Below are 12523 nucleotides of genomic sequence, written 5' to 3' on the forward strand. Positions count from 1 at the left end.
TTATTTTCTTATCATCATGGTAAAATTGTGATGTGTTTTCCTAATGGATTTTAGAATTGTAGTATATTCTGGAGAGCTGTCGCCTTCTCTTGTGGTATATTATGAAACCTAATCAGATTTTTCCCCCTTTTCTAATGTAACCTCCAAAAAATTTCCTGTATTGTACAGAGCATGCCAGAATAGTCCTCAGCAGTGGTTCTTAGACTTGAACCTGCACCAAAATCATCTGGAGGGCTTGTTAAAACACAGGATACCGAACTCCACACCTAAAATTTCTGATTGGCTAGGTCTGAATTTGCATATCAAACAAGCTCCAGGAGATACTGATGCTGCAGATACTTTGAGAGCTACATCTCCAGACTCTAGTGGCAAATATCCTTAAGGTTGTACACACAGAGCTTTCCTGAACTGGCAGAACCAGGATGATAACCATGGCCAAGCACAGAGAGAGGGCTGGCACTTGAGTTGGTTGGGTCTCTCTGAGACGTTGGTAACCCTGAGCCCTGCAGAAGTGGAAACTCTTCAGGTGCAGTAGGCCTCAGGAGGTCCTCACTCTGAGGTGATGTTTTGGTTGCAGCCATATGCTTGGATTCTCTTTGCTTTCCTGAAAAAGGTTACACGTAGCCTTGTCTTTGGCCTGTCAGAGTTGGCTTGGAAAACACTACCCTTACACAGTTTAGAAGAGCAAATGTAAGCCCCCTTTATCAATAGTACCTACACAATATCAATACTCCAGAGGGTGTCTGTCGTAGCTCTATTGGGCAAGCCCTTTGTTATATTTGAACATAGACAGGAGGATTCCAGAGGAAAAAATACTGATCGTGGGGGATTCCTTAAACTATTTTACATTAACCATACGAACAGAATTCCTCTAAGTCATCCAGAATCTCCAAAGTACTCATCAAAGATTCTTTGGTTCACCACCCCCTGCTCCCCAGAGAGGTAGGAAAATTGTGCCCCCTGTCTTTTATCTCCCTTCGTCTTTCAAGAAATCTCCCTCCAGGACCAACCACCCTTTAGAATGATCCACAGATTCTAAGCATTGATCACTAAGGGAATATTTACAGGGTTTTTGTTTGTATTTGATTTATTTATAATTTGTCATAAATTTCTTTAACTCATAGGCTGTACTGCTTTTCTTTTTCTTTTCTTTCTTTTTTTTTTTTTGTGGTACACGGGCCTCTCACTGTTGTGGCCTCTCCCATTGCGGGGCACAGGCTCCGGACACGCAGGCTCAGCGGCCATGGCTCACGGGCCCAGCCGCTCCGCGGCATGTGGGATCTTCCCGGTCCGGGGCACGAAGCCGTGTCCCTTGCCTCAGCAGGCGGGCTCTCAAGCACTGCGCCACCAGGGAAGCCCAGATTTTATTTTTTTAACATGTTAATTTTTAGAATTTCAATTGAAACCCACATTCCACAGCTTCTTGATGACACATGCTGGGTAAAATTATGAGCAGAATTTGTAGGGACCAACACCCCTGGTGTCCACCAGATTCCATTTTCAGATTCCTATAGATGGTTGGCCGTACTTGTTCCTTAACACGCTCCTGAGCAGCCGAAATGTTGCTAACCTGTGAATGCTGCTTGTTTTTCTAGCCACTTAAGACCCTCTCAAGACAAGTTCCCTATAGACAAGTACAGAATAATTTCTGTCAGATTATCTTTTCCTTTCATGTTCTCTGTTGCAGAAGTGTGTGGCAGGAGGTCTCGTTGTAATCTGGTGTGATTACAAGCCATCTGCTGTTCTTCTGAGAAGCAGCGTGTGGCCAGAGTAAAACAGCGGAAAAGAATTAGGAGGCATTTATTAGCTCTTAGGAGAAACAAGGGGAAACCTGCGCCCGACCTATTTGTCAACGTTAATGGAACTGACAGTTCAGAGTTCATTGAAAATTCTCTGGAATTTGAAACAAATTCTACCTTTGGAGAGAAACAAAACAAAACGACCCATATTTCTTTCTTGAGCCCTTCGGATGTGCTGAAGGCTTGTACCTGAATTCTCTCATTTAATCCTCAAAACGGCTCCGTGAAGCATCTTGCATTATTGTCCCATTGTGCACTGCAGGGACTTACCCAGGGCCTGAGGGTCTGAGGCGCAGGCAGGGGGCTGCGTCAGGTCTGTCCTGCCCCCTTGTCATCCCCACTTCTCACTGCTCACATGCTCTGGACGTGCCACAGGCCGGTCTCCTAGGAATAGTGGCCTGGGGGTTACATTTAAAAGGATACTTTTTGGAAAAATCACTAGGGTTAGTATCTAAAGAAATGAAGGCCGTTCTTATCTTTCAAAGGGAGTGACTGAGAGCCTTTTCCTCACTGCGCTCTTCATGCAGTGATGGGTTGTAGAGGCTGTGGTTTGGCCTCGAATACGACTTAAAGGTTCCAGGGGGCATGTGGGAAACTTGAGCGTCGCTTCGTAAGACCGCTTTGTTGGCCTTCGCTTCATTCCCAGCAGCACTTTGCTTCCCTTCTCAGATCCTATCCGTAGCTTATGTGAAGCACTGTGTGAGCATTTTAGGCAAAGTAAACCCCCAAAACTCTTTCTGAGCAGGAGACCAGAGACAGCTTACTGAAGGACATCAGCCCCTGACTCTGAGCAGGAGACCAGAGACAGCTTACTGAAGGACATCAGCCCCTGACTCTGAGCAGGAGACCAGAGACAGCTTACTGAAGGACATCAGCCCCTGACTCTGTTTGTTTCTCCTTTTAGAAGTTGTCATCACACTCAGTAACTCTGCTTTTCTGCCATCTTTTTCTCTCATTCCTTTGTGATTTGCTCCCTGCCCGTGTAGAACCTTTTCCCAACCATAGCAATAAATCTGTTAAGGAAAACAAACAAATGACTGAAAAGGCGTACATCCCTGACCTGTAGTCAAATGTCCCAGAGCAGAAACCAAACAGAGAGAAACTCCCTCCCCTCCTGATTCCTTTCCACTTGAGAAAAGTCACACCCTTCCCTGCATCCCTTTCAACCAGAAAAACTTGACCTCAAAGCACTAGCCATTCATTTGCAACCAAGGAAGCCCTATGTAGGTTCCTTCTAATGGATCTGGATTCATATAATCAGCCAGGGTTTGATTTCAAGATGGGACACTAACCACCTAGCATGCGGTAGTGGCCACCTCTGCCCGTTTTCCCGGGTGATTGTGTCTTGTGCATGTATGAGGCAACCTTAGTTGTAAACCATGAGCTTGATTCTGTTCTGAGGACGAGGTGCAGGTGAGAGGGTGGGAATCCCTCCTAGAGAGAGAACAGGGCAGACACTTAAGTAATTTTCATCACTGATGTATTATTTTCATTTATTGAACAAACACTCTTCCCGGCCATCTCTGTGCCAGGCCCAGTACTAGGCATTGATAACCCAAAGGTAACGGAAAGCAGCTCCTTCTCGCAAGCAGCCCTCGGGAGCCAGGAAACATGCAGTCCTGTGCGGACAGCCTGTAAGGGGTCCCACAAGAGGAGCAGAAATAAAATGCTATGGCGACAGAGAAGAGCTCAGTCTCGCCTGCATCTGGTCGGAGAGTGCTCTGTGGGGAACAGCTCGTTGGTTGCTAAGATTTTTCCCTCAGCCAACTCCACTGAGCTTCTCCATTTCCTGTGGTTTATGCTGTGATTTCTAGCCATGAGACTGGTATTTTCTGTCATTGGTTGCCAAGACTAAATCCTGCCCACAGAGGTCAGCCCAGCAGGACATGTGCTCTCCTGTTGTCCATTCCAAAATGACGGTGGACTTGCCTGCTGTGCTTGCAGGGCCCATTGTGAACCGATGGAGGATGGTACCAGGTGCCAGACTCAGGGTGGCTCTTTCAGAAGCTTTACAGGAGGGCAGATGTGACATGGGCCAATGGAGTCCAGGCAAATGGTTGCAAATCAAAACCCTAAGAGATGGGATCTTAGAGCATAAGGCACCTTGAAGGAGACCTAGTTGTGTCACTTTACAAAGAGGGAAACTGACACCCAGAGAGGGCAGGTGGGACACCCCTCCTAAACTGGGGTGTCACCAGAAGAGATCGTGGCCTTGGACTCCCTGTGCTAGGCCATTCTCCTATTTGTCAGCAGAAGGCTTTCTCCAGGCCCTCTCTGTGTGCTGTGCTCTTGACTTCAGGCTGTGTCTCGTTCTGTGACTAAGAATATAGAGTGTTCCTCCTACCTGTCCTGACGAGTGTTGCCAGGTTGGCAGACACCACTCCAAACAAAACCCAGCCATGATCACCAGGGATCTTTGATGAGAGAGAGGGAGAGCTCTTAAGCTTCTCAGTGTCTCTAGAATGCTGAGTGGTAATTGTTTGTGCCTCTCCGGGGCACAATAAGTGCAGTAATGCACTGAGAGGGCTTGATGCAGGGCCTGGCACACAGTAAGTGCTCAGCAAATCTTAACTGTTGTGATTGCCAACTTATTTCCCCTTTGGAAGTTTTTGCAATTAGATGAAGGGTGTCGTGTATTCCGATAGTACAACTGTTTATTCTCCTGTCCCCTGACCTAACTGTCTGCGTGTTTATGGCATATGCCATCCTGAAGGTATGCTGGTTTCTTTTCTCGAATGTAAACTCCAAGCTTGGATTTCTTGGGCAAGTATTTTAAGGAAGAACAGGGGGGTGAAATTGACAAAATATTTGCGTTGACTTTTCTTCAGCCTGAGCTCCCTGGATGGGGCTGTTCATGTCAGGAGACCTCTTTTCCTGCCCTGCCACCCGACCCCACCTTTGGCGTGACGTGTCACTCTTCTCCTCCTTCCTTGTCCCCACAGCCCCCTTGCCCCACTCTCTCTGCAGTGGGGCTTTCACCTCCATGCTGCACTCTTCTCCAGCAGCGTACCTACCCCAGTGGCAGCTTTAGGATCTGAGCCCTCAGGGCCTCGCTTCAGCCCAGGGAAGGGAGCTGTGGGACCCCGTTCAGAATCCTTGGTTCCGTCACCAGGCACCGATGGGGTGGGCCCGCGCAGCTGCCATCAACCACCTTAGAGGGGACACGAGGCCAGTTCCCAAGTAGAGTGGAGGGGGTTCCAGGCCAGGCAGCCTTAAACGTGCCTCCACGTGGGGTCAGGAAATGAGACCCGAGGGGCCTTCCACAGGGGGGATAGCTCTTCCAAGTAGTGCACACAAGTTGGCTTTGAGGGGTAAAAGGTTAGGATTTGTTTCCTGGGTCTGTCCTTCACTGCCTGCATAATCTTGGACTTGGCCTTTACCGTCTCTGACTCCGCTTCCCTACCTATAAAATGCGAGCAATGGTCGTGCTCCTTCACAGCTTAGTGGCTGAGATTAAATTGAATACTGTGAATTAAAGTCAGTATTTTTAACTGTGCTCTTTCTTGCAAAATCATGGGACTTTTAAATTTTGTGCTGTAACCTATATGCGGTTCGTTTGGATATGAAAATATTTAATTTTTTTTTTTTTTTTTTTTTTTTTTGCGGTATGTGGGCCTCACGCTGTTGTGGCCTCTCCCGTTGCGGAGCACAGGCTCTGGACGTGCACGCTCAACGGCCATGGCTCACGGGCCCAGCCGCTCCACGGCATGTGGGATCTTCCCGGACCGGGGCACCAACCCGTGTCCCCTGCATCGGCAGGCGGGCTCTCAACCACTGCGCCACCAGGGAAGCCCCCGAAAATATTTAATATTTTGCTAGAGCCTTTGAGTCAAGTTGATGCTCCCGGAGGATAATTGCCATGTGTTTTCATGAAGATATTCAGGAGAAATGTCTTTCTAGACTGAGTATCGGGATTGATTGAGTTATCCTCAGCACCGATTTGTTCTCATCTGGCGGCCTCTGGCCTCTTGTCTTTCACATTGGTAACTAGCAAACTGAGAGCAGACTGTTGCAGAGACTTCGGACATGGTGGGGCTTTTGTACAGACCTGTGAGACCTAGCCCTGGCTTCATTTTATCTTTTTACCCTTGTTTTTCTGACTTATTCCCCCATTTTAAATCTTTGCCTTGTTAATCCAGGCTGCCTTAAATCTTTAATAATAGGTGGGTGTACAATGCCGGTGACAGTGCGACAGACCCATATGGGGGAAACTGCCCGTGGGCCCTGGGGTCACCCTTGCCCCTCCCCCTCCGCACCCAACCACAGGCTCTTGACTCTGTCTTCCGAGTATCCCTCAAATCTGCTCCTTCCTCCCCACCTCAGGATCACCTTCTACTGCCTCTTGTTTGGGCTCTTGTGGTGGCTTTAAACCTGGATGCCTGGCTCGGGTCATTTCCACCCTCCAGCCTGCAGTCTCCTTGGCCCCTCAGCCAGTCCGGGGCTGCTCTGTGCTCTGAGCCCTCCTGCCCTGTTTCCGTGTCGTCAGACTCCACCATCCTCAGAGCATATACCGAGCTCCTTCCTTGGGCCTCTCTCTGGACCACTTGCCACCCTGTTCCTCAGGACTCAGCTGCAACATCACACCCTCCTCCCTGGCCTCCCTCAGGGGGAGTTGACACTCAGCTCCCTTGGGTATGCACTGTGGTCACACTGCCTGCAGTGCTCTGATACGCACCCGCCCCGCACCGGCTCTGGCCCAGGGCTCCTGTGAAACTCAGTGGGGAATGAATAAATGAATGAACGAACGAATGAGAGAATGTGGAGAGCCTTCCACGTAACTCAGAGTTTTGAACCTGCATCTGAGAGAGCTACACGTATGAGAAGTGTTAGCAGTTTCTCCTTTATTTTACACTTAATGTACAATTAGAGGACAAGATCTCCCACCCCTGAAGACTTGGTAACAGTTAAGTTTCGGCTTTGGAATTCTTAGGAAAGAAATAGGAAAAATCACCAACATGCTTGGTTGGCAGTGAGTTTGGGGTGAGGTAATCCTAGGATCCTTGAATTCCCTTTTTCCAAAATATGGAAAATGAGTGGTTGTCACTGGTGATGGTATAGTTGTCGCCGCTCCAGAATAAGGAGGGAGAAAGTTGTTCTATGACACATCAGTGTCCTGGGCTCAGTCAGAGTGACCTTGTCCCCAGAGTGATGTCGGAGCCCCCAGTTTGCAGATAAGGCTGTGATTGCCCCCCCCTCCCTCCCTCCTTCCCTCCTTCCTTCCTCCCTCCTTCCCTCCTTCCTTCCTTCCTTCTTTCCTTCCTTCCTTCCCTCCTCCCTTCCCTCCCTCCCTCCTTCCCTCCTTCCCTCCTTCCTTCCTTCTTTCCTTCCTTCCTTCCCTCCTCCCTTCCCTCCCTCCCTCCTTCCCTCCTTCCTTCCTTCCCTCCTCCCTTCCCTCCCTCCTTCCCTCCTTCCCTCCTTCCCTCCTTCCTTCCTTCTTTCCTTCCTTCCTTCCCTCCTCCCTTCCCTCCCTCCCTCCTTCCCTCCTTCCTTCCTTCCCTCCTCCCTTCCCTCCCTCCCTCCTTCCCTCCTTCCCTCCTTCCCTCCTTCCTTCCTTCCTTCTTTCCTTCCTTCCTTCCCTCCTCCCTTCCCTCCCTCCCTCCTTCCCTCCTTCCCTCCTTCCCTCCTTCCTTCCTTCTTTCCTTCCTTCCTTCCCTCCTCCCTTCCCTCCCTCCCTCCTTCCCTCCTTCCCTCCTTCCTTCCTTCTTTCCTTCCTTCCTTCCCTCCTCCCTTCCCTCCCTCCCTCCTTCCCTCCTTCCCTCCTTCCTTCCTTCCTTCTTTCCTTCCTTCCTTCCCTCCTCCCTTCCCTCCCTCCCTCCTTCCCTCCTTCCCTCCCTCCTTCCCTCCTTCCTTCCTTCCTTCCTTCCTTCCCTCCTCCCTTCCCTCCCTCCCTCCTTCCCTCCTTCCCTCCTTCCTTCCTCCCTTCCTCCCTCCCTCCCTCCCTTCCTTCCTTCTTTCCTCCCTCCCTCCCTTCCTTCCTCCCTCCCTCCCTCCCTCCCTTCGTCCCTCCCTTCCTTCCACTAAATATTAAGCATTTACTGTGAGCTGGCCCTGTGCTGATCCCTGGGATGCAGAGGGACTGAGGTGTGGACCCTGTCACCACTGAGGAGCTGACAGTCTGGCAGCCGAGGCCCCTACATGGACCAGCCACTGAATGCAGAAATAAGCACGGGAAGCACTGCTGATCCGGAGGAGGGAGTGGCAAACTGTTCAGAAAAGCTCCATGGGGATGGCCGCACTCCTGCGAGGGTTTGAGGATGCGTGAGAGCCCACCGGGCATGGGGGCATCGAGGTGCTCTGGAAGCAAAGGGCAGAGAGCATGTGCCCAGGAGCAGCGGGAGACAGTGGGGAGCGGGCCTCATCAGAGACTTGGAGCCTCGGCATCCTCTCTGCGGCAGGCGTGGCTCTGGTGGAGGCTGGGGAGTTCATCCAGGACTCCGAGAAGTGGCCCTGATGCTCCAAGTGGGAGATGACGTGAGCTGGAGAGCCAGAGAGGAGGGGTGTGTTTAGCTCTTGAAGAAGCCAAATCTACCAGGCGTGGTGACTGAGGGTGAGGGAAGGGAGGAGTTAGGGGTGACTCCCAGGTTTTTGGCCGAAACCTCTGGGTGGAGGAGGAGGAAGCCGGACCGGCCCCCAGCCGGTTGGTTCCCAGCCCAGGCGTGGGATGCTGAGCTTCCTCTCGTAGCTGCTGGGCTGTGAGGGAGGTAACGTGGCCTGTGTAGCGTGAGCAGCTCTGGCCTGAGAGCCCAGTGATGCTGACTGTGCTGCTCTGCCTGGAAGAGTAGAGAAGAAATGGCCCCTAATTAAGGGGCAGGAGGGGCTGTGCTGCCAGCAGCAGTCAGGGGTGGTGTTCTTTTTCTTTCTTTCTTTCTTTCTTTTTTTTCACTTCTGTTTACTCATGGGAGAAAAGAAGCAAAGCTTTGAGAGCAGGGAACTTCAGAAAGGCAAAATATCTCTGATTACTGTGGGAGCTGGAGAGAGCTCTTGCTGGAAAACTCAGAAGGCTGGCTGCAGAGGGAGAGCCCCGCTGGGGAGCGGGGAGTCTGGCGGGAAGCCCGGGAAGGTTTGAGCACCAGAGTGAGATTCAATGATTTATTAAAAAAAAAAAAAAAAAAGACATTCTAATCAGTCTTCTTATAATCAAACAGACTAGCTTCTTTGTGATCAGAGCTAAAATGATGAAAAATACCAAATTGGACCTTATCATTCAATTTTTTAGAAGGATACTATTACATAGTATCAGTTCAGGTTGTTCAAACGTCACTTTTTTTTTAATTTAAAAAATCATCTTTGCTGATGACAAAGGGGTAGCAGAGAACTTGGTCTGACTGAACAGTCAGGGTGGAACACCCACAGGAAACCCAGTAGAATGTGCATGAGGCATGTCTCACCTCTTTGGAGGGGCTCTTGTTCTGGGATCCGTGGAGCCTCAACAGGCCTGTGAGAGAATTCAGAGGGTCAGTGAACTTGGATGGGAAAAAAGTTGCATCTTTACTTTGACCAAGTTCTAATAAATTTTGTTTTTATTATGAACGAAATACTCAGAACACAATAGTATTAGCAATGTTTGTTACCATTAGAAATCACAGCTCTTTTCATATTGCATTATAATTGTGGCAGATATCTGAAAATGTCATTTATGCTTATCACTACTTTGGATTTATAGTAGTTTTTAGATCCACCACTGTGTGACAAGGTCCAATGCCTTATTGAACAAGTACATCCATTACTATATTACAATTTTTTTTAATATGGGTAACTGTACTTCAGTATAATTGGCTTTCTTTTTACTCCTATGCATTGTGTCTCCATGCATTTAAAAACATTATTATGCACAGGTTTCATCAGCTTCACAACTGAACAAAGAGGTCCGTGGCACATGAAAGGTTAATAATCCCTGGCTAAGATCCTGTAGTTGTGACATGAGACCTCCACCTGGTGGCAGCATACTCCTTAAAGGTTAAATCGATAATCAACATGGAAGAAACTTTTAAAATAACAGTGTATTTGAATATGGTTTTCACACATTTTTGACCACAACCCACAGTGAGAAATAGGCTTTATATCATAACTCAGTACACTCATACCTAAGTTTCACAAAACAAGACTTAACTTTACCATGTGACACATTGGTATTTTTTTTATCCCATTTCTCTTTCCTTAAAATAAAATGCTGGTTGCAGCTCACTAAACTGTAGTTCTGTGGGTGACATTGCACTGTTTGACATTGTAGGAGACCATTTTTCATTATATTTTATGATTTATTACCCAGGGAAGTTCACTTTGTTCTCCCCCCAAATACCCACACATTTTCAAGGACATAATACTTACATTTTAAATATCTGTCAACAAATAAGAGTGTATTTTCACACAGTACTTAAAAAGTCATTTATTATTGATATGTAACGTATATACAGGGAAACGAACTGATCTTAATTGTATAACAAGACATAGAACATTCCCCAGTCAGTTTCTCCCTGAGCAATCACTGTGCTGATTTCTTTGACCATAGATTTAATTTTGCTTTTCTAGAACTTTATATAAATGGAATCATGCAGTATGTGTTTTAGCCTGGCTTTGCTCAGTGCAATGTTAATGATATTAGTCTGTGTTGAGCGGATCAGTAGTTTGGTGAGGAGGGTTCCATTGCATGAATATACCACAGTTTGTTTGTTCTCCTGGTGAGAGGCTTTCGGGTTGTCTTCCATTTCGATTCTTGCAAATAAAACATCCACGCACGTTTGTGTACATTTCTTTGTGTGCACATATGTTTCATCTCTCGCAGGTAAATACCTGAGGTGGAGTTGCTGGCTTAGATGGTAAAATAAATATGTGTTTAACTGTAGGAAACTGACAAATATTTGCCAGGGTGGTTGAACCGTTTTCCATTGCCACTAGCAGTGTGTGAGTTTGGGTCACTCCCCATCCTTACCAACATTTGGTGTGCGTCAGTCTTTTTCACTGCAGTTGTTGTAGTAGGTGTGTAGTTGTATCTCTTGGCAGTGTTAATTTGTATTTGCTTGATAAGCGATGATGTTGTACACTTTTTTTCATGTACCTGTTCACCAGTTGTTTATCTTAATTGTGAATTGTCTGTCCAAGCTTGTGTTGTTTTGTTTTTTTAACGTCAATTTGTAGAAGTATTTTTTACATATTTTAGACACCAGTCCTTTATGTCAGACACGTGCATTTATGGATATTTTCTCACAGTCTATGGCATACATATCCATTTTATTAATGGTGTCTTTTGATGAGCAGAAGTTTTTAATTTTGATCAAGTCCAGCGTGCTGATTTTTTTCTTTTATAATTAGTGCTTTCTGGATCCTGTCTAAGAAATCTTTTTCTACCCCAAGTTTGGGAAGATAGATTTGGTTTTTTACATTTAGGTCTGTGATTCATCTCAAATCAACTTCTGTGTACGGTGTGAGGTAGGTGTCGAGTTTCATTTTCTTTCCATATTATATCTGGTATTCTCACACCGTTTGTTGAAAAAATATATTTTTTTCACCACTGAATTATAGCACAGAATTTTAAAAAAATTGTTTAGCCAAAGAGGTACAAAAATGACTTCCCCTGCTGGCCATAAAGCAACCCACGGTGCTTTTCTAAGTTAGTTCATCCACAGTTATCTTGAGATTCTCAGATTACTTTACTCATACGGTATGAGGGTTTATGAAGCTACACGTTTTTACAGGGTCTGTAGCCATGCCTCAGAGCTGCTAGCTACATGTGGCTGTTTAAATTAGATTGAAATTAAATAAAATAAAAAGTTCAGCTTCTCAGTCACCATAGCCACATTTCAAGTGCACAGTAACCACATAAGGCTATTGGCTTCCCTGTTGAACAGTGCAGATAGAGAAGATTTCCATTTTTTCCAAAGTGCTAGACAGCTCTAGCCTACCAAATAAGAAAGGAGACAGGCTTTGTACAGTTTTGTAGCATATTTTAATAAAACTCATGTAGTTTTCATAACTGTCGCTCAGCATCTACCTTCTGCTCTTTGGTTCTTTTTCATTTGTCCGTGCTTCTAGTTCTAGTCCAAGATGTACGGTCCCAGCCAGTCCTTTTGTCTGTCTAAAAATGCAGTAACTTCTGTCTGTTCTCGCCTATCTGGAAGAAAGAATTCCCCTGGCCATCCACGGACTCATTCTTTTCTGGAGCCTACCTCGTACTGACCTATTTAACTTTTCTCAGTGTTTAATAGCCTTCCAACTGCTGCCAGATTTCTGGGCATCCTCCTTGAAGGTGCGGCCCAGAGATAGATATTTTGTCTTTCCTATCCTGATTAAATTTCTCCCTAGCATTTCTAGCATAAATTATAAACTTGCAGAAAGCATCGGGTTATGAGTTTTACCCCGCCCCATATTAACGTTTCTGTCCAGTAGTGAACTTTGTTGCCGTTTCATCATGAGCAACCACATAGGAATTTGTGAGATTTTCTCTCATTGTTTGCTGGGCGTGAGCTAACTCTGCCATTAATGTCTTTCAGTGTGGGAATTTTGCTGTCCTGGTGGATCTTCATATATCTCCGCAAGGTTCAAACAAAGATACCAGCTGGTTTTCTGAACAGAAGAAAGAGGTACCAGAAAACTTTTCACTATTTTTTAAAATTGAAGTATAGTTGATTTAAGGTGTTTCAGTTGTACAGCAAAGTGATTCAGTTATACATACAGACACACACACACACACACACACACGTATTCTTTTTCAGATTCTTTTCCGTTAT

The 12523-nt window shown here is 46.7% G+C and overlaps 1 protein-coding gene across 1 annotated transcript in view; it reads left to right on the forward strand.

The window, feature by feature from the left end:
- The window catches only part of SLX4IP (SLX4 interacting protein), a 192317-nt gene that overhangs the window by 110844 nt on the left and 68950 nt on the right, over positions 1-12523 (forward strand). The window contains 1 exon segment of the mRNA XM_060078396.1: positions 12287-12376. Within this exon segment, the coding sequence (XP_059934379.1) occupies positions 12287-12376 (90 nt within the window).

This window comes from Mesoplodon densirostris, chromosome 16, assembly GCF_025265405.1.
Source record: "Mesoplodon densirostris isolate mMesDen1 chromosome 16, mMesDen1 primary haplotype, whole genome shotgun sequence".
NCBI classification, from domain to species: Eukaryota; Metazoa; Chordata; class Mammalia; order Artiodactyla; family Ziphiidae; genus Mesoplodon; species Mesoplodon densirostris.